At 32.8% G+C, this 21,043-nt stretch overlaps 1 protein-coding gene and 3 non-coding genes across 4 annotated transcripts; 1 reads left to right on the forward strand and 3 right to left on the reverse strand.

Moving 5' to 3' along the window:
- Positions 1–3,617: 3,617 nt before the first annotated feature.
- Positions 3,618–15,449, reverse strand: LOC108912556. The gene is made up of 6 exons (XM_018717809.1): positions 15,338–15,449; positions 14,964–15,093; positions 8,728–8,847; positions 5,925–6,208; positions 3,845–3,873; positions 3,618–3,792 (listed from the first exon to the last, which is right to left on the reverse strand). The coding sequence occupies exons 1-6, from the start codon at positions 15,392–15,394 to the stop codon at positions 3,741–3,743; spliced, it is 672 nt and encodes a 223-aa protein (XP_018573325.1). The 5' UTR covers positions 15,395–15,449; the 3' UTR covers positions 3,618–3,740.
- On the forward strand, positions 11,467–11,546 carry Trnag-ucc. Its single transcript is given in 2 exon segments — positions 11,467–11,504; positions 11,511–11,546. It is a non-coding gene; the product is annotated as a tRNA-Gly (tRNA).
- A 3,090-nt stretch (positions 15,450–18,539) lies between the features above and the next one.
- Positions 18,540–18,617, reverse strand: Trnal-caa. Its single transcript is given in 2 exon segments — positions 18,540–18,575; positions 18,581–18,617. It is a non-coding gene; the product is annotated as a tRNA-Leu (tRNA).
- A 1,350-nt stretch (positions 18,618–19,967) lies between these two features.
- Trnac-gca lies at positions 19,968–20,045 on the reverse strand. Its single transcript is given in 2 exon segments — positions 19,968–20,003; positions 20,009–20,045. It is a non-coding gene; the product is annotated as a tRNA-Cys (tRNA).
- Between the last annotated feature and the right edge of the window lie 998 nt (positions 20,046–21,043).

Consider the following 21,043-nt stretch of genomic DNA (forward strand, 5'->3'; position numbering starts at 1 on the left):
TGTCAGAGCCAACTTCGACCACGTTTTTATTTGAACGCTCGTTATATTAAAGATTTAGAGTGATACATTTTAAAATGTGACAGTACAAAGTAACTTAAGTATGTAATTCTACACGATGTATTATGTACGTTCTTCATTTACATTTTCAGCATATAAAAACCATTCCAAATATGTAAAAAATCTATGTGAATTTCCACAACTTTTGTCAGTGTACCTTACGGAGTCTTTCCTGATGTTGACAAAGAGTTCCATTTGTCAATTTGCAAAATTGACCCGGAGCAAAGGCGACCGTCTCAGGAAGTGCGGCGGGAGCAGCTGCCCTTCCGTAAGCTTTGCCTTGCCCACTTCCGGTTTACCCATTCAAAATTACTACGTTAAACTTCTGATTTAGTTTGAGGTCGCAGATGCGCGATAATCCAGAGGGACGCAAACATACTCTAACAGGAGAAGTTTGCGGGTTTTATCTTAAGGCAATAATTATAAAAGGTGTTCCGACGGATAGTTTGCTAAATCTAGGGACAAATTTGTGTATTTCGAAATATAATAATAATAATAATAATAATAATAGTTTGTTGGTGTTACTGTAACAAGTACTTACACAAGTCAGAATAAAAGTACTAAAAATACTTAAAACTAATTTAAATGTATAACAGTGTATGACAAGCACAGACATCTGCGCATCACAAAATATAACAGACGTCACACAAAAACAAACTCTAGATCACATATAATCATGCTCAGCTTATAAAGTGTAAATCGTTACATGACAAGAATTCCCTATAGTGGTAAAATGCCTGCCCCAGGAGAAACCTCTTCACCGTATTCTTAAAGGATGTCTTACATTTAATATATTTAATTTGTGATGGTAACCGATTATACATCAAAATTGCCAGATAATTTGGGGTGTTTTGTGTTTTATTTAGCCTATAGTATGGAGTTATTATATTATCTTTGTTTCTTGTATCGTAACTGTGTTGGTTTGCATAGGTGGGACAGCTGTCTAAGTTTGATTTAACGTATGTCAGGCATTCCAAAATATACAATGAGGGTAAAGTTAATATTTGATATGTGATGAATGCATTTTTACAATCATCCATATAACCCAGTCCAGCTATGATTCTAATTAATTTTCTTTGAATTGCAAATACTTTATCAAAATCTGCGGCATGACCCCAGACTATTATTGCATAACTCATAATTGAATGGCACAAGGAGAAGTATGCAGATCTTAATACACTAGTGGACACAGAACCTGAGAGATTACGAACAACAAATACACCACTACTCAGTTTTTTACAAATCCCATCTATGTGGATATTCCACCTCAGATGGGGATCCAAAAGGACACCCAAGAATTTTACAGCGGGTACTTCATCACCGGAAACATCATAATCACGCAGCGTAAGCATCATTCGTTGTGTTTTATTTCTGTTACATATAAGATTGTTACAAGCAAACCACTTTTCTGCTCCTGATTGAGCTTCATTTTTTCGAGTCTCTACATCAATTATATCTTTAGATCTGATAGAAATGGTGGTATCATCGGCATACAAGACATATGTCAGGAAAGTCTTTGATAAAGGCATATCATTATTATAAATTAAAAATAACAAGGGTCCCAATACCGAACCTTGCGGTATACCTATTGTCACATCCCTCCTGTCAGATAGTTCATTATTAATTTTTACTACTTGACTTCTATTAGCTAAAAATGATTTTATTATTTTTAAATCACATCCACCAAGTCTATATTTTCCCAACTTCTCAACTAAGATGTCATGTGACACAGAGTCAAAAGCCCTACTTAAGTCCAAGAATATAGTATCACAGAATTCAAGATTTTCATATGCGTCTAGAACATTATTTACAAAGGCCAGTATTGCACTTGTAGTATCATGATTCTTTCGAAAACCATGTTGACATTCTGTGAGGAGTTTATTTGACTCAAAATACGTAGTCAGTCTATTGCACAAACATTTTTCTAATAATTTTGAGAGAACTGGAAGCACCGATATCGGTCGATAATTTGCTGGGTCATCAAGGTTACCTTTTTTGAATATTGGTGAAACTACTGCCACCTTTAGTATATTAGGAAATATTCCTTGGAAGATACATTCATTTATTAGTTTAGTTAATGGATACACTATGAGATTCTTTATAATTTTTATGATTTTCACACTTAAGCCATATATATCTTTAGTAGCTTTACTTTTAAGGTTTGTAATAATGTCTCTTACTTCAATGTACGTTACCTCAGAAAATTTAAAAGTATTATTGGGTAATTTGTTATAATCAAAATTAAAGTATGGATTTAGAGTATCTTTCTGAGAACATAGTTTACGGGCTTCCAAATCCTTTGCAGCCGCTGTCGTAAAATATTCATTAAATATATCCGTTACGGTTGGACTTATTTTTGGTAACATTACTTTTTTTCTTTGCTTGTTTATAATATCCCACATACACTTATTAGGGTTATTAGCATTTTTTAACAGTTTCTCATTTGCCTTACACTTAGCTCTTTTTATTTCAGATTTGTACTGCATGCGATAGATATTTCTCCTCAATTTATTTTCTGAACATGGGTTTTTTTTGTATATCATAATAAAGAAGTTAAGTTGTTCACGCATAACTCTTAGATGATTATTAAACCACGGAAGTCCGGCTGTATTGAGTTTATTACTATATTTTTTTTCAGGAAAAGCTGAATTATTACATTCTACTATTTTATTTAAAAAAATTTGAAATTTGACATTGATATCTAGATCAACATTGTTAACGAATGTCCAATCAATATTTTCAACTAAGTTGTAAAATTTAATCTTACCCCCCTTAGTAATAGGTCTACATACTTTTGTTGCAGGTTTCTCCATAATGTTTGATTCACAAAGAACTAAGTTAATAATAATATCTTTATGATCCGATAAATTACAGTCCACTACAGAAAATGTACTTTCAGTTGTGAAATTAATGAATATATTATCGATGCACCTATCTTTCCTTGTGTTTCCATAAAAATAAAAAAAAAGGTAAGTGATCCCAACTATTATTATTGAGGTCAATATAACGGTTACAATAAGTGGAAAGTTGGAAAGTATTGTAATATTTCTAGCTCTTTCAGTAGGTACTAAGTAGAAATCTCTTTCTACAATTTTTGTGTTTTTGAACAGTCATAAACAATTTTATCAAAATACCAAACAAAAATTTTTTTTTATGCTCTGTATCTCAAGAACTAAGCCGTTACGGACCCATATTCATATGAACTTTTTATCTTAAAATTAGTCAAAGATTGACTTTTTGTGTTTGTACAAATACTTAATAAACACTCTGTATAACCCGCACCCCACAATGTGTCTCAAATTTTGGACACCCTGTATATTTTTGGTACTGTTTAGAGCGTAGAGATCTTACATCGGGGTTCCATAAGTTGTTTAATAGTCAATAATTTAATTCTAAATGTTTAAATTTATTAACACTAATTCATGTGAACAGAGCTCTTAATTTCTCTTTTTCTAATATTTTCCTTCTTTTCCTATGTCTATATCGACTTGTTACTTACATGTAGTCAGCTTATCTGTATCAAAATTGTTTGCAGATAAAACAATATAACTTCTATTTAATTAAAAAAATGTTTATTAAATTAAAAATTGTAATAGCTCTTTGAGATAATATAATAAAAAATTATCTATATACCTATATTCTGATTAGATAAATTACTTAGTCAATATTCAACAGGAGGGAGATCATCTACTATGCCCCAAAATCTTAGCAAGCCTTGCTCTTGGTATAGAAGAGCTACAAAAAAATTAAATAAATAATTGCCGAAAGAATTACAAGAACTACTTACTATAGGGATGAAGTGTTGTCTTCTTGTGACTAAAAAAAATAAAGAAATATCTTTTAATAGCAGTTTTAAGTTCGACTGCAAAACATCATCTAGGTATATTAAAAAATAATTTTTTATTAATCAATGTCAAAATTTAATCAACAAACAATTGAAAATATTGAGCAACTGAATGTCAACTTCTGTAAATTAACTGGGAAAAAACCCATACCACGTCACGTCTGTTGATAAACATCAAAATAGCTAGGTACATCATTCGTCGGTTGTTTCACCTAAGGCATACTGATAAGAACTATTAAGATAGAAACTGGCGATTCTGCTGACGAATGATTTTAGCTGTGTACCAGATATTGCGGGTGTAATTTGTCATTCGGTATACTAATCCGCAGGGTAGTTGTTGAACACAATATCACTGATTAAAGATTATATAAATAATTAAAGAAACAAAAAACTTGCGAAATCGACATCTTAAGGAATAAAATAAAAAAGAGTGTTTTAAATGTTATTTTTCTTGAGAATATCAGCTATACAGGGTGTTAAAAAATGATTGTAAAATATTTAAGGAGGTAATAGTATGAACCAAAATAAGCAGAAAAGTCTTAATAAACATGGGTCCGCAAAGTAACGGTTGCGGAGATATGGACCACTATTCGCTTTTTCAAACATTTTATTTTATTAGGAATAAACCGACAAAGGAAGCTTTTAACAAACAAAAAACAAAGTTACAGAAGATGTTCAAAGTGCCCTCCGTCCATTTCCAAGCAGGCACGACATCTTCGTCTCAATGATATTCGAACTCTTTCGAAAACACCCTCCTTGGTTTGGATTTCTTAACACTTTTGATTAATCCGTAGCTGTAGCTCTTCCAGGCTATTTATAGGAGTACCATACACTAATGTCTTCAAATATCCCCAAACAAAGAAATCTAGAGGGTTCAGATCAGGCGATCTTGGAGGCCATAAAACAGGTCCGGCCCTTCCTACCCATCTATGTGGAAAAGTTTGGTGTAAATGCTCTCTAACGGCCATGGAAAAATGAGCTGGAGCACCATCATGCTGGAACCACATTTGTTGCCTCTGATTCAAAGGAATGTCTTCCAAAAACTCATACAGTGTGTTCTGTAGAAAGTTGAGGTAAGCAGCGCCTGTTAATCGGTTTGGTAAAACAACAGGACCTAGAAACCTGTAACCTACAATACCCATCCAAATGTTTAATGAAAAACGTGCCTGATGTCCAGATTCTATTAGAGCATGAGGATTTTCGTCGGCCCAAATATGCGTATTGTGAAAATTAAACACTCCATTTCTTGTGAACCCGGCCTCATCAGTAAAAAGAATGTTTGCAAGAAAACGAGGGTCTTCAGCATCATGACGTAGAATCCAGCGGAAAAAACCAAACGTGCTTGATGATCACTTATTGGATTTAGGGCCTGTACTCGTTGCACATGGTATGGATAAAGCAGTTGCTCGTGAAGGATTCCCCAAACAAGAGGACCACTAATTCCTACCTCGGTTGATATTCTCCGCACACTCGTACCTGGATTCTGCCCTACCAGTGCTAGAATTTCTTCTTCTGCTCTAGGAGTGGATACCGACCTTGGTCTTCCGGATAAATGGCACTGTTTGCTCAAGGAACCGGTATCACGCAATCTTTGGTGAATTCTTCCAAACATGCGTTGTGAAGGAATCTGTCGATTTGGATAAGCGTCAACATAAAGACGTCGCGCTTCGGTGGCGTTCCAATTAGCACGATCATACATGAAATGCATGTCTGTTAATTCTGCGTTAGAGTAACCAGCCATAGCGAAAGAAAACTTGTGCACTGAGAACAACTGTCAAATACGTACTGTTTATTTCACTAAACATCAACCAACTATTATAAGAAAATACACAACGTTTTTGCAAAATATAAAAAGGGGTTAAAAAACATAAAACATTCCATATCTCCGCAACCGTTTATTGAGACTTTTCTGACTTTTGGTTCATACTATTACCTCCTTAAATATTTTACACTCTTTTTTTAACACCCTGTATATCTGTGGAATAATTTCGGAATTTTTAACCTACTACCACATTCTACTTACTCGTGTACTTGTCTCATTTTTTAATATCGTTATCAACATGATTGCGAATATGACGTTAATGAGCCAAAGGGTGTATCCCCTGGCGCCTATAGTCATCACTATTCCGACTGTCAGGTAGCAGAAGTATTGCGCTTGGTTGATGATTTGTGACGAAGTTACTCCACAAGTGGTGTAGTCCATGGCCATCAGCATCGTGAACAATAGATCAATAAGGGAAATGAGCAAGGTTAAACCTCCCCAGAACCTCATTACCACCACTTGTCTGTTTTTGTTGGCGTATATAGCTGAAACAGAAAGACAGGGAAGTAAGTCGATCGTATTTGTGTTACTGTATTTGTAGAGGAAAAATTAAATGAGATAATCTTTCCTACCCATGAATGCTACATAAAATTTCCAGTAGGATTGATGGGTCAAGCGAGATGGACTAAGTGACCATCAACTAATGACATGTGAAGTTAGTAATATTTTGAAAAAGACTTCTCCAAAAACCCCACTGAATCCCGTCATCCTTCAACGAGAGATGAGTAATAAATTAGAGGGATTACTTTCAATAGAAAAAGTAACGCCTGAAACTTGTCTTAATTTGTTAAAGAAGGTTTATTGTGCAAAACCATACTTATCGTATCAATTTCAATGTCACCTGTTACGTGAGTGTTGCATAATAATGAAAACGTAATATTGACAGTTGGTAGAAGGAAGCGCCAAAACAAACGCTTAGGTGGGGAATTCTGGAAGGAAGCCTAGATAGTTGAAGTGAGAACAGGGTGGAGATGGGAGGAAGACAATCTGCGGGCAGTGAGGCAAAATAGTGTTTAATCATCATCAAAGAGTTTAACCCGTATTAATTAGTAGGTAATATTCTCTAAGTACTTTGTTGTTAATTGTTCTATGTAATCTTATGATTGTGATGCTTATAGATGTTTAATGATAACAATTCTTCTCTGTATGTTTAGCTACCAGTGCTTTATGCTCAAGGGCATATATTTTTCTAAGGTAAAATTGTTACAATTATTATTATTAGAGATTGCTCATTATTTATTACATGTTAAAATATATATCACGACAATTCGTGACTGCCCAGATATTGCAATAACAACTCCTTTGTTTCACATTTAACTTGTTTTGCCATGATTACATTGTTCGAAAAACAAATAATAAAGCATTTCTTGTGCTCACTTTATGTCATACGCATATAAGAGCCTTGTTGAATTTACTAACATTTTCGCCCGTGAGGAATGAATCTGCAAAAAGAATAATTAAATACAAAAAAAGAATTGCTAAAACAGATCTTCCGAAATCTCAACTCATAGCTGGATTGCCTCCCGTATGGGACTCCAGTACCTTCCGGCCCTGCCGGCTAACTAACACCAAACCTCTTCAGTTTTACTTGGAAGTGTGTATGTCTAATTCGAGTGAGGTGACATTTAGTGACACATTAAATGAGTCGGGCGTTAATTATCATTAGCAAAGGATCCTAATTTATGCCTTTTGTTAGCGGTTGTTTTGTATTTATATTTGGGTAGTTAGAGCAACGATCGTGGGTTTCTCTGCCATGCTCTTTCCCCACAGGAGCTCTAGGTGAGCCTGGCACTCTCATTTTATGTTAAATGGTTGTTAATGTTTTTGTTGTTCTTTCTATTTGTAACATGTTTAATTTGAAGACTGTTGTACAAAAATAATAAAGTTAGGTGTATTTACTCTGCTTTTGTTTTATAAAATTAAACCATACTTCCCCTTTTTAAAGTTAGTAGCCAGCGCCTTCCGGTCAATTAAAAAAATAGATGTATACAACGTAGGTATTCCATATAACGATCACACATTATTGGCCACAACTACGTTTATTCTTTTTTTCGTTCGAACCCGGGGTTGTTATACTACATTATAATAACGGTCGATCGCTAACGGGTGGACCCTCAGAAAAGTACAGCCATATTGGCGGACAATCAAGATCGAGGAAACACGTAATGATTGCATAGGCAAAAGAAGAACTCTAATGAGAAACAATGACAGGGATATCAACGAGCGACTACAATCTTATTATAAGAAGGCAAAAAAGAAATTGAAGAAACTTATCAAAACGGAGAAAGATAAGGTATGGAAAGACATATGCAATAACTTGGAAAATGACATATGGGGCGACGGTTATCGCATAAATGGTGATCCTAGGATAGTTTTAGTGGGTAAAAATCCCACAGTTCCCCGCTCAATCGAACTCATCGAGTGGGGACCCTTTTGAAGGTTCCCCGCTCCACCTCACTACACTTTCCACACTTACATATTCGCCAACACCAGCGAAAAAAAAAGTTAGATTAAGTCCAATCAAACGAAGTTCAAGTGCAAATCTACACTTGAAAAGATGTTATTTACCCTTTTTTGGGATGTGGATGGATGTAGTTTGGAAACTATTACAAATAAGTTGAAAGGAGCACACCCTATATTAACTTTGCTATTACTTTTAGAAATACCTTGTTATTTATATGTTTAGCGGTGCGTTTGAAGTTTACTTTAGATAAACTAATTGAAGTAGCTTCAAGATTTTAATGCCTGGAATTTATATAAGGTAAACAATACCCGTCCAAAATGTGAAATGTAACATTTGATTGAAGTTATCAAGTATTTTTATATCTTACATGAGAAATAACTGAAAGGCACTTTTTTTTTAATTCTGACTAAAATTCGTATGATCGCGATACCTGTATCAGTGCAGATTTTATCTACAGTAGAAGTATGTTGTCACTTAACAACGTTCTAGATAATTAGATAAAGAAAAAAGTGATGTAAAGGTATATTTTTAGTACTTTACCTGTGATTTGGTCTACGGATATAGAAAACCACAGAACGCTCAGAAGAAAGTAAATCCACATGAAAACGCTGAACGCTGTTCCAGTGATAATAAAAGTTCCTTCCAGCAGTTCCATGTCATCTGTAAATAAAAAAAGTAGAGACTCAAATGAAGCAGAAAAAAAAAACTGTTTTTTAGTTCTGTTATAATTTAGAACTTGTAGTATATCTGGTATTACTATATTAATTAGTATTACAGCCAAATACTTAATTAAATATGAGTATAGTAAAGAGTTACTTTTTTGCACCATCAATTAAATCTTCATATTTACATTTTTAAAATCCATTTTCAAATTTTTCAAAAATGAACATGTATCTAAAATCAAGAAATAATACCTCGTACATACAGGGTGGCCCAATAGTGTGACAAATATCAATATCTCCCTTATTATAAAGATTTCAAAAGAAATATTTTATGGGAGTGATGTACTTAAAAGAGTTCACAATTTAAAAATATTTTGAATTATACAGGGTGATGCATTAGAGCGGAGCATCTCTAAGATTGTTTCTGTTAAATGGAACACTCTGTAAAATTCTCTTTCCAGCAATTCTTTGTTTTTTGTATTCGATGAGGCGATGCCGTTATTTGAAAAAATAAGATAATTTTTGCTGGGTCAGGGTTCTGTAAATCTATCCACTGTGCAGGTACTACCAGTAATTAAGAAAAAAATGTTTTGTAGGCATGTGGATCAAAGATGTGGACAAACAACAAAATAGCAAAATCTTTATAATTTTGTACAGGGTGTTCTATACATAAGTCCCAGTTTAGCGAATTTCGTAGGACATTTTCTCGATTTTTTTAAATGACTGAAACACCCGGTATATTATTTTATATTTGGATTAATATGTTAATTACCTACAACTTTTGTAAATAATAACCCTATGCCTAAAATCGCTACGGAAAAATTGGCACTTTTCTAGCAAAACCCCTTTAATTTTGCAAACTTTACTTTTTATTATTCTAGTAGGCATGAGTTTGATATAAAATAACACAATTTATAATTTATAGTATTATAAAATTGTTAAGCTAATTGTTTTTATCCGGGGCTAACTTTATGGTAATTAAGAAGAAATTGATAAAAACCACAAAAAGTTGTCAGGGGCTTAGTCCAGGCCGGGTAAAAAATATATTTTTTTTCAAAATAATAAGTAAGTTAGTCAAACAATAGAAAAATGCTAAATTTAATGATTAAAAGTATATTTTAACAATTTAAAAGAACAAGGAATTACTACAAATAAACAGAATCGAAGAAGTGTTAGTAATAAATTAAATACTTAGTATAACGAGAAAAGAAATATTAATAGGTACTAACTAAATAAGCAATTTAACTATCTAACTAAATGTTCAAAGTGTCTTTCGGTAAATTGAAAACATAAGTCACTACGGTTCTCAAAAGATATACTCAAATTCCTATACATTTCAACGGTAATGCTTTGGAAACAATTCCTTATTCGCATTTTCATATCATCTTTGGTAGTGGGAGATGTTCTATATCCATTATCTTTTACAAACCCTCATATACCATAATTTATTTTTGTAAGATCAGTGATGGGACGTGTAAAATGCACTGGAGCACCATCATGGAGAAACCACATTCGTTCTTTAATCTCATTAGGGACATGAGCAAGTAATTGCAATAAATGATTTTTCAAAAAATCTAGGTTATAATTTTGATTTGAACCCACTCGCAGAACTCTAACCGTCTTCTGCAATCTTCATCACTTAATTCCTGCAATAATTGGACATGGAATGGATGCATTTTATTGTCCTTTAATATTCTGTGATCTATTCTTGACTAATATGAGGGTCTTCAGTGACAGCCAAAAGAACGTTTAATTCATCTTCTTCAGTGAATGTTCTTTTTTTCTTAACATTATTACAATAAGCTACAGTACCGGAATTAACAAAACAATCCATTACTTTTCTAAAAGTTCGTACACTGGGCTGCCTTCCCTTTGGATAGCGTTGACAATAAATTCGTGTTACTAATAAAGGATTTCTGCTTGAGAAAAGTTCATTTTGAAGTATTTTTAAACTTACATCCCAGCACTTGTCAGTTTACACTACTGACAATTAAACAACAACAGTAAACTTGCAGATTTTGTTATTTTATGTCAAACTCATGGCCTACTAGAGCAATAAAAAGTAAAATTTGCTAGAAAAGTACCAATATTTGCGAAAATAGTAATTTTAGGCATAGGGTATTATTTATAGAAGTTGTAGATAATTGACATATTAATCCAAAAATAAAGTAATATACCGGCTGTTTCATTTAAAAAAAATGAGAAAATGTCCTTCGCTAAACTGCTCCGCTCTAATACATCACCCTGTATAATTCAAAATATTTTTAAAGTGGGAACTTTTTTAAGTACATCACTCCCATAAAATATTTCTTTTCAAATCTTTATAATAAGGGAGATAATGAACTTTGTCACACTATTGGGCTACCCTGTATATTTAGAGTAGGTACAACATTTTGTTAAGTAGTTTCTAGCAAATTATAGAAAATATATTTTTCCTCTTCAGAACATAAACAGTATAGAATAATTTTATTTAACTTCGATTGATGAATTGATATTCCGCAGAAAATGACGTGCGATAGATGATTCACGATGTGTCTATAAATTTAGATATGAGTTGACCCAAGGTTAACTGTAGTATTTCTGCGATCTAAATAGAAATAGTCGTGGCGAACGCCAAGGCTCGTTAGCTCAGTTGGTTAGAGTGCCGCGCTTCCATTAGAACAGCGGAGGTCGTAGGTTCGATCCCTACATGAGCCCTTTTTTCACACTACTTTTTTCCATTTTCAAATCTGTAGTTTAAACGCGTCGCTTTGGCAGTAAATGGACTAGAAAACTCGATGAATTGACGTCCCTTATTTTATTGTAGAAATGTGTAGGAGAAGGGGTTTTTCCAATATATTGGAAAAACTAGGTATTGAATTTAGACAAAATATGCGCAATAAAAAGACATACAAAAGGGTCCTGGCAATAAATCAAAATTTCATTAAAATACAAAGCTACGTTAGGTTTTAAGGAGGTTTATCTGATTTAGAATTGACGAACAAATATTCATAAAATAATTAATATAAGCTTATTAATATGAAGAAAATCCTCAAAAAAAAATATTATGGCTAGTTTGTGTACCTAAGACGAGATATTAATAAAATAATTTTTCACGATTTAGTACAGGTCTTATGAGAATGCAGATTTTTTTGGTCTTTCCACTTAGAATGCGCAGCAATTGACAAACAGTTTTTACAGCAACTTGTATAAATAAGAAACCGATATCTAAGGAACCGTATGACAGTTCGTAGAAATCGATTAGGTACTTGTAAGATACATAATTTATAATAAATAATTTTACTTCAGACTGCTATTGTTGATTAACTTAACGTCCGACGTAGCGTATTATTTGAAATTCGCAGGTGTGTCATATGGTGTATAATTCAAGCTTAGGCATCCAAACAAAGCCAGCCAAGTGCAACGTTGCCAAATCTAAAGGCTTACTACTTTAGTCACTAGCGAATGTACAGAAACTCTCGTTAGACTTTTAGACGTACCCCCGTACCCGATAAACTTCCTTAAGCTTAAAAAATCGACTTTCTAAGCCCTTTTTCCTTAATAACTTTCGGAGGCAGAAGGTTAAAGTTATGCATTTTTACCTGACAGGATAAATAAATTGAATTTTGCAAAAACTATTAGGCCCACAGCGCCCATCTTTCACACAGTTTTGCAGAACAATAAAACTCACAACTTTTAGGCATATTTATAAAATTCCAACAAATAACAATCAACTTATGGATAATTAAAAAAATGCTGTTTTCCACATTTATTTTGCAATAACTTTTAAACAATTTATCCGATCTTAATTTATCAGGCGGCATTTTGTGGGTCTTTTTATTGTGCATATTTCGTCTGTTGAACACGTTTCTCTAAAATCAATAGTTTTTACAATATACTGGAAAAACTGATTTTCGACCCAAATTGTTTAAAAAAAACAATGTTGCTAATGAAAAGAATTGACTCACGAGACGAGACACCCTTTCTACTGCTGTCCCCTGCACATTTCAACAATAAAATAGCGGACGTCAATTCATCGATGTTCAAATATTATAGCAACACGACTATTTATAAAATTAATGGATTTGAAATCGACATCTTGCTTTATGAAATAAATATTGAACTAAAAATGTCACAATGCTTCAGATGTTAAAAATATCTACAGGAAGTTTAATTGATAAATCGTTAACTGAGGTTATCACAGAATTTTAACATTTAAGGGAAACATCTTACTCGGGTAATAGATACAGATTTTCTTCGGAAAACTTCACTAAGTGATAGGAAAAATAGTTTCAAGTAAAACATTTCATATGTATATGAGTCCGTAGTTCGTCTCGTCTTTGAGATACAGGGTGTTGAAATTAAAAGCACAGTCAGTCACAGCTTCTGAGGATTTTTGACGTAAATTGACGAAACTTGGGGTACTAATTTATCAAATTAGAAATTAAAGTTGACTTTAACCAGTGGCGGAAATACAGATGGTCACTACCAATAGGACCCCTATAATTCCGACGTCACTGAGTATTCTGCAAATTCTATTAGTGCCTCTCATTAAATACCAATGGCATTTCTATGGAAAAAAACAAACCGTTTTAGAATTTTGAATTTTGAATTTTTTTACTTATTTTAATATCTATGAGTTTACAACACAATTAAACAAACTGAAAATAACTACAATTATTTTTTTTACAAAAACAATTTATAGGGGTTTCTTGGTCAGTATTACGACGTCTGATCAGAAAATATCCAAACTTATTTTATTACGCGCTAATGCAGATATTTCGTGATATGCGGTTGGCAGCATTGCGTTGCACATAACCTTCTCCGAACCCCATGTCCTTAATTGTTGATATCTCATTTAGTTTTAATAATAATGTTATTCGGGTGTTAGTGACGATTTTTGAAATGTGCGATTTTCTGGAACAACGATCCAACGTCAAATTTTGAGTGAAACTGGAGAAAACTTTCACGAAAACTTTTTAACTTTTGAAACAAGCTTACGGAGATGATGCTCTGAGTCGTACGTAATGAATGTTTTAAAAGTAGTTGTTAGTTAATTGAAGATGATCTTGAACCAGGAAGGCCTTCGACTTCAACTGATGATTTCCATGTCCAGAAAGTCAGAGATCTGATGCGCGTAAATCGCCGATTGACTGCTAGATAAATTGCAGAAGAGATTAGCGTCTCAGTTGGGTCATGCCATGAAATTTTGACTGGAAAATTGAACATGCATCTAGTTACAGTAAAATTTGTTCCCCGTTTGATGACCGAACAACAGAAAGAAGATCGTTTGGACGTTTGTGGGAAACTCCTTGAACAACGCACATTCATTCAAACGAGAACTAAACCTGGGTTTACAGCTATGACATTGAGGCAAAAATTCAATCATCACAATGGATTGGCAAAGGATCTTCATTCCCCAAGAAAGCACGTCAGTCTCAATCCAATGACAAAGTAATGCTCACCTATATCAAAGGCAACATAACTACAAATCACTAATAGTCAAGAATATGTATCGAATTTTGCAATGGTATTTCAACTGTTTTGAAAGTTATTAAAACGAAAACATTATATACGGGTAAGGTTCAAGAACGTAAGGTCTCGGACAGAATTAACCTCCCTAATTCGTTTGAGTCTCTTGTGTTACTTTCAGCCAAGCACTATATCCTGTAGAAGTTTGGTAGTCAAGATAAAGGATATCATGTATAAATAAAAATAGAAATGTGTTCATTTTCGAGTTGACAGTAGTTATGTTTAGAATCGTGACATATTTTCTATAAAATCAAACCCATCCACTCGTGCCTAATGGGATAAGATAATTTCAGTGACAATAAACTGTTCATTAATCGGAAATGTTGACATTAGCAATTCGATTGCAATAATGGATTAAATTTAAAGATAGCCTACAGATGTTTCTTAGAACTTTTATAACAAAAAATATGGAAATTCGTGACGCTCAATTCACTTAATGAATACTCATCGAGTTGGACTGGATGCAAATTTTATTTAACTTTTATGTGTCTATTCATAATGTAACATTCATTGTTCAAATATAGAAAATGTTCATGACCACTTTTGAAAATAGAAGATAAGAAAATCTTACACTTGGTGAAATCATTGCCAAGTATTACTTACCCACTATAAACTTGTGATACAGCAAGGAACCAACATATTGTCCATAAGTGGGGCCTATTTCTAGTTCTGGTTTCCAGTAATGTAATATGATTGATATTAAAGACATACAGACCCATGCTAAACCTTCCAACTGAAAACAGTTATTGATATTGTTACATTTATTCTTGAAGTTGTAACATACAGTACAAAAAATACATACATACAAAAGTATTTAAAGAACTAATTAAAGGACAATTAACTTTTTTTTTAGAAAATGATGGTAAACTTATAAAGTACTGTAAATGTAATGAATTTAATTATTGTTTACCTCATTGGAATTAGCGATATTTCTGACAAATACTCAACAGTAACAACTTAGTCAAAAAAATACGTACTATACCCAAAACCGCTGCAACTTTGCCTAAGTTCTTTTTAGGCGCTGACAGAACCATTTTTCTTCTTTGTTTAACACCGACACCATCGAGGACTTAACATGACTGAGTTTTGGTGCGATAATTTTTATCAGTGACAGATTTATCTGATGGGATTTCGTATAAACACTCCACACGCTTTGTTTGAATAATGAGCAGGGTATTCCAAATAAAACAAAATTTAAACATTTGTTATATACAGGGTGCAAGAAAATCGTCGACCAAACTTTAAAAATCACAGAATGTCTTCGACATACAAGGTGTTTACATAATACAGAGCCATCATAAATGATTATAAGCCACGTGACCATTAACTTTGTTTGGAAGAGCAATTTTATTTCCTTCGTTTTGACAATTCAATTTTGGTAAAACAATAAGATCAATATTACGTTAAAACATATTTCATTTTACCGGCAGATGACTGGTGGATAATTTTTCACGACATTTAATTCAGCCAATCACGATCGGATTATCTCGAGCGTATACGCAACGGGTCGTTACTGTTCATTGTAAGCGAATCATTACGACTGATCACGCTAAATTGACATAGTGCATTTTTCAGTTGCGTCCGTCGTCCGTGACGTTATCGTTTCAATTCATTTTCCGACAGTTGGTGCAAATATTCTCAAATTCTAAAATAAATTAACTTTAATTTGTCGTTTTTTACCAACGAAGTATAATTTTACATATAAGGTTATTTAAATAGCCAGAGTTATAGAATCTGCCCTGCGTAGTTTGTAGAAACCGGTTTACACCCCTTAAAAGTAGGCGTTTGGATAGCGATATCAGTAAGATGAGGCCTATATTTTTCTAAAAAACAATAAATGCTGAAATATATCAAGCCATTTTTAGCACAACTACATGATGACTTGCAAGTAGATTATTTTCAGCAAGATAGGGCAACCGCTTACACTGCAAAAGCAACAATTCAATATTTGAAAGAATTTTATGAAATCGACTGATTAGGTTGTGGCCAGCGAGGTTACCAGATCCAGCTCCTTTAGATTACTCTTTATTTGGATATTTGAAAAATATTATTTTTAAAATAGCAGAAGAATTAGAAGCAGAAATTGGAGAAATTGACAATATAACTGAACAATACCTGTGTTTGTAGATATATGCATAGGAAAGTAAATGTAAATATATGCAAGGAGAGTAAATTTGTGCATGACGCAAAAAAAAACATTTTTTTTCGTGTCTTGTAAAAATATGTAAGTTTATCATGTTTTAAGAGCCCCTCAAAAAATTTGCTCCAAAAAATGTTTTTGAGGTCGCTCAAATTTTTAAAAATTTCCAAAATCGTTAAAAATTTAATTTTCTTTTTAATTTTTTCTCGTTATTTTATCATTTTCTAGGTTGAAAAAAATCTCCATTCTGAAAATTTCAAATCGATATTTTAATTTCTAGGTCATTCATAACATAGCCCACAAAAAAGTGACAGGTCCGAAAGACAAGACTATGGTTTTGGGGTCGCTGAATCCGAATCCGGTGTTCGTTTGACACTATTAGTTCTGGTTTAAGGTTAGTTCAAGGTCAAATGTAGAAAATCAATTGTCAACAAACTACGTATCTATATGTTTTTTGAGGTGGCTGTATCCAAATCCGATGTCCATTTGACTCTGTAAGATCTGAGTTAAGGTCAGTTCAAGGTCAAATGTAGAGAATCAATTGCCAACAAAGTAAACCAATACATCCATACGTTTTTGGGGTCGCCGAATCCAAATCCCGTGTCCATTTGACCCTATAAGATCTGAGTTAAGGTCAGTTCAAGGTCAAATGTAGAAAATCAATTGCCAACAAAGTAGATCTACATATCTATAAGTTTTTGGGGTCGCTGAATCCGAATCTGATGTCCGTTTGAACCGATCAGGTCTATTAAATACTTTCTAATAGAAAAAGTTCAATCAACACACGAAAGTTGCTTATACAAATTTTTGTTTTTAAATTTAAGTGAAAAATTTGATTGGGCTTGAGCAGAAAAAAAATTCTCTTTTAAAAAATTTGAAGAGGCAAAATTTACTACCACACTGTGAGTATTAAATATTTATAATTTTTTAATTTTTTAAGTGTCTCGTAATTTATTTCTATTCTTTTATTCATCAAATTCAATAAAAAAATTATTAGTTCGTGGATATTTATTTTTATTTACTAACCGCACTGTGAGTATTAAATATTTATAATTTTTTAATTTTTTAAACTGTAAGTGTCTCGTGATTTATTTCTATTCTTTTGTTCATCAAATTCAATAAAAGAAATTATTAGTTCGTTAATATTTATTTTTAGAAGTCGCTCGAAAACATTTTAGATGCACTACTTTCAAAGTTCAAATAATTATGAGTGACCTTTAAAAATTAAAATATAGATTTAAAATTTTCAGAATCGAGATTTTTTTTTTTCAATCTAGAAAATGATAAAATAACGAGAAATTTTTTTTTTAAATTCAATTTTTGACGATTTTGGAAAAATCTTGAGACTCCTACAAAAATTTTTTTTTGCTTATTTTTTGCTAATAAAACATGATAAACTAACATATTTTCACAAGAGGCACGAAAAAAAAATTTTCTTTTTTTTTTGGGCCACCCTAATAGCCAGTGACACCATTTTGAACGTAATATGTAATTTTTTATCGCGAAAAGAGAATACAGCTTACTAATTTATAAATAAATTTATTTAATATTACTGTGAAGTAATGTTAATAGAGCAGTGGTCTATAAATTAATGTAACTTTTTTAATATTATGAGTTCCCATCATGTTTTTGTTTTCGTAATAAAAATTTTAAAATTGTTTATTAACAAATTTAGGTTTGATAATTTTCTCCTTTTATATGTGATGTAAAGCGTTATACGTTAATCAATTTCAAAAACAATTTTGGTTACTTACATTTAACCCCTTCAACCAATCCACTGAGATTTAGGGATCTTCGGTTGATAGCACCAACCTTCAATTGTTGGTTGCCTATGCTCAATGGTCACGTGGCTTGTAATTATTTATGAAAGCTCTATACAATATTTAAAAATGTTCATCTCTTGGTGGTATTCTTTTGTAATGCCTGACATGTGAAACAAGTCAAATAAATTCAACAAATGATATTTACATGAAAAAAAAAAAAAAAAACTTGAAAAGTAGTTCCAAAATTGAAGAAATGAGAACAAGAATTAAAAAAGTGGGCTCATGCAGGATTCGAACCTACGACCTCCGCGGCAAGAGTTGAGTGCGGTGCTCTAACCACTGAGCTAACGAGCCTGTTGATTAAGTTTTAAAATAAAAGTTATACTCGATTATATTACGAGCGCATCCGATTGTTGGCCTTGAATTTTACTCGTGCTTTGTTCTAAATTTAGTCTTGATAGCGATTAAATTCAGATAAGTTCATAAAATTCGTCATCACTGTGAAGTCGAAAACGCAAAACACAACCGCAATTTTCGACTAGGTTTTGAATTTTTCCAACGGAACTCTCAACCGCTCTTAGCAACCATAGTCACAGCAGACAACATCGAGGAAAGCCGTGGTTGGTGTGCAGAGAAATCGCATTAGTTCGAATTTTGGGAAATAAAAAGTTTCCCAAACGTGACGAAACAAGTTATCTTATGACGGTTTTCCACTAAACGGACAGTTGAGTTTATGTCCTTTTTGTGTTTTCTAGAACCTGAAAAACAATAACAAAACCGAAACAAACCCAAAACTCTTATTTCCATCAAGCAGGCTACATTTTGTTCGAGTTTTGTTTTTGTTTTCGGTCCCTTTCCACTGGTTGTCGAGAAGAAGTCAAAGCACATTTTTCCAATAGCCAACAAACATGTTTAAAGAAGATTTTTTTATTCTTAATTATGGCTGGTTTATACTGAAGTCCTTGGAAAAAAAGTAAGTGTACATATGTACGGTTAAAGTGTTTACTTAGTTAGTTAGTTTGTGTACTGGCCAAGTAAACACCTTAACCGTACACATATATTTTTTAATAGCTCATTAATGATTAAAATATTGTTTTTGGGAAGAAGAAAACGCCAACATAGACGTTGGGTTGGATGTGACTTTTGATGTGACCGCTTTCGAGCGGGACCCGAAAAACAAAACTCCAACTGTCGCAAAACACGCCAGTCTTCAAAAAGTTTGCGAAAAATTACAGTTCTGTCTTATTCGACACAAATTTGTGTTTTGTTTTTGTTTTGTCCGTTTAGCGAAAAACCGCATTTAGACGCAAAGTTATTTGTGTCGGTTTGTACTTATTATTTGATGTCTATTTTTTTTAATAATAATCTGACCATACCTTCTTAGAATAGAATGAAACATACAGTTAAATTTGACTTGTCACAAATTTTGTTTCAGAAAATTTTCAACATAATGTTGACCCACAATAGTGGGTCATGTTTCATTATAATTAATAATAATGAATATTTTTATTTTTAGCATACTAGAATTCTATAATTCTCTATGAAATTAGTTAGCTATACTGTTCCTACTACTAATGACTTGCTCTTCTTGATTTTTTTTTAATTGACGACATGAAATTAATTAAACAAAGGATATTTAGATGCAAATAACCTTAACAGTCAATTCAAGAAACAAAGAAATGTGAGGAATGGTTTAAAAAAAGAGGGCTCATGTAGGATTCGAACCTACGACCTCCGCGTTAGGAATGCAGTGCGGTGCTCTAACCACTGAGCTAACGAGCCTATAGATTACAATTTACAATAAATAATTATATACAGGCGTACAATGTACACATGCACATGGTGGGCTTGAATTTTTGTGTATATAACCTGTATGTTTATTTTCAGTATACAATTAGTTTTAATAATTACATATACATCTGTATCCTAAGATCTGAATTGTGATTTCTATAAAAATAGATTGTCACTTTATACAGTATGTCCGCGATTAGGGCGAATAAGAGGAAAAACTTTTTTATTTTACATTTTACGGAAAAAAGTCATACTTGATAAAAAGTTTTGCTTGAATTTAAAATGAGGTTGCCATGGTGAAACTTAACATTTCATGTACAGGGTGTCCAGAAAATAAAAAAAATCTGAAAATGTCACGAGAGTAAATTACCTTTATTTTTAATATTTATGAAAAGTGTCACTAGGAAAAGTTGTTCCAAATTAAAAGGTACGACAAAATTCCTATTTGTGGAAAAACTGGCCTACCTTGAATATTTACAAATATTTACGTTCGCGGTTAGGGTGAATAAGAGGAAAAACTTTTTTATGTCAAATAGAAGGTTGTGAATAAAATGAAATTTTATTCTTCACTTGTGTCACTGTACTTCGTTAAAAACCCCCAACAGTAATTAATTATCGGAAAATGCTAACTTTACAGCAAAAAATATATCTAATACAGTGCTACGGTAAGGGTGATAACAGTTAGCGCCAAGTAATTCAAGATTTCAATGAAAAATATCCAGGTCTGCATGTGGTGTAGTCGTCTTTACATAAAGTATTTCAAACATTTTTCAGAACCGGGTTACTGGCGAATACACTTCGGCAAAAGAAAAACTATGATGATGAAGATGCCGCTACTGTGCTAGTTCTACAGTCAGTGAATTAATATCAAACCATGTCACTCAGAATACTTAGGAATTGTGGAAAAGACCCACATACAAAAATTTTGAAACAAAATAAAATTCTGCATACAAACCAATTCACAACCACACTTTAGAGGAAGGCGATGA

The sequence above is a fragment of the Anoplophora glabripennis genome, unplaced genomic scaffold (assembly GCF_000390285.2).
Source record: "Anoplophora glabripennis isolate ALB-LARVAE unplaced genomic scaffold, Agla_2.0 scaffold659, whole genome shotgun sequence".
In the NCBI taxonomy this organism is placed as follows: Eukaryota; Metazoa; Arthropoda; class Insecta; order Coleoptera; family Cerambycidae; genus Anoplophora; species Anoplophora glabripennis.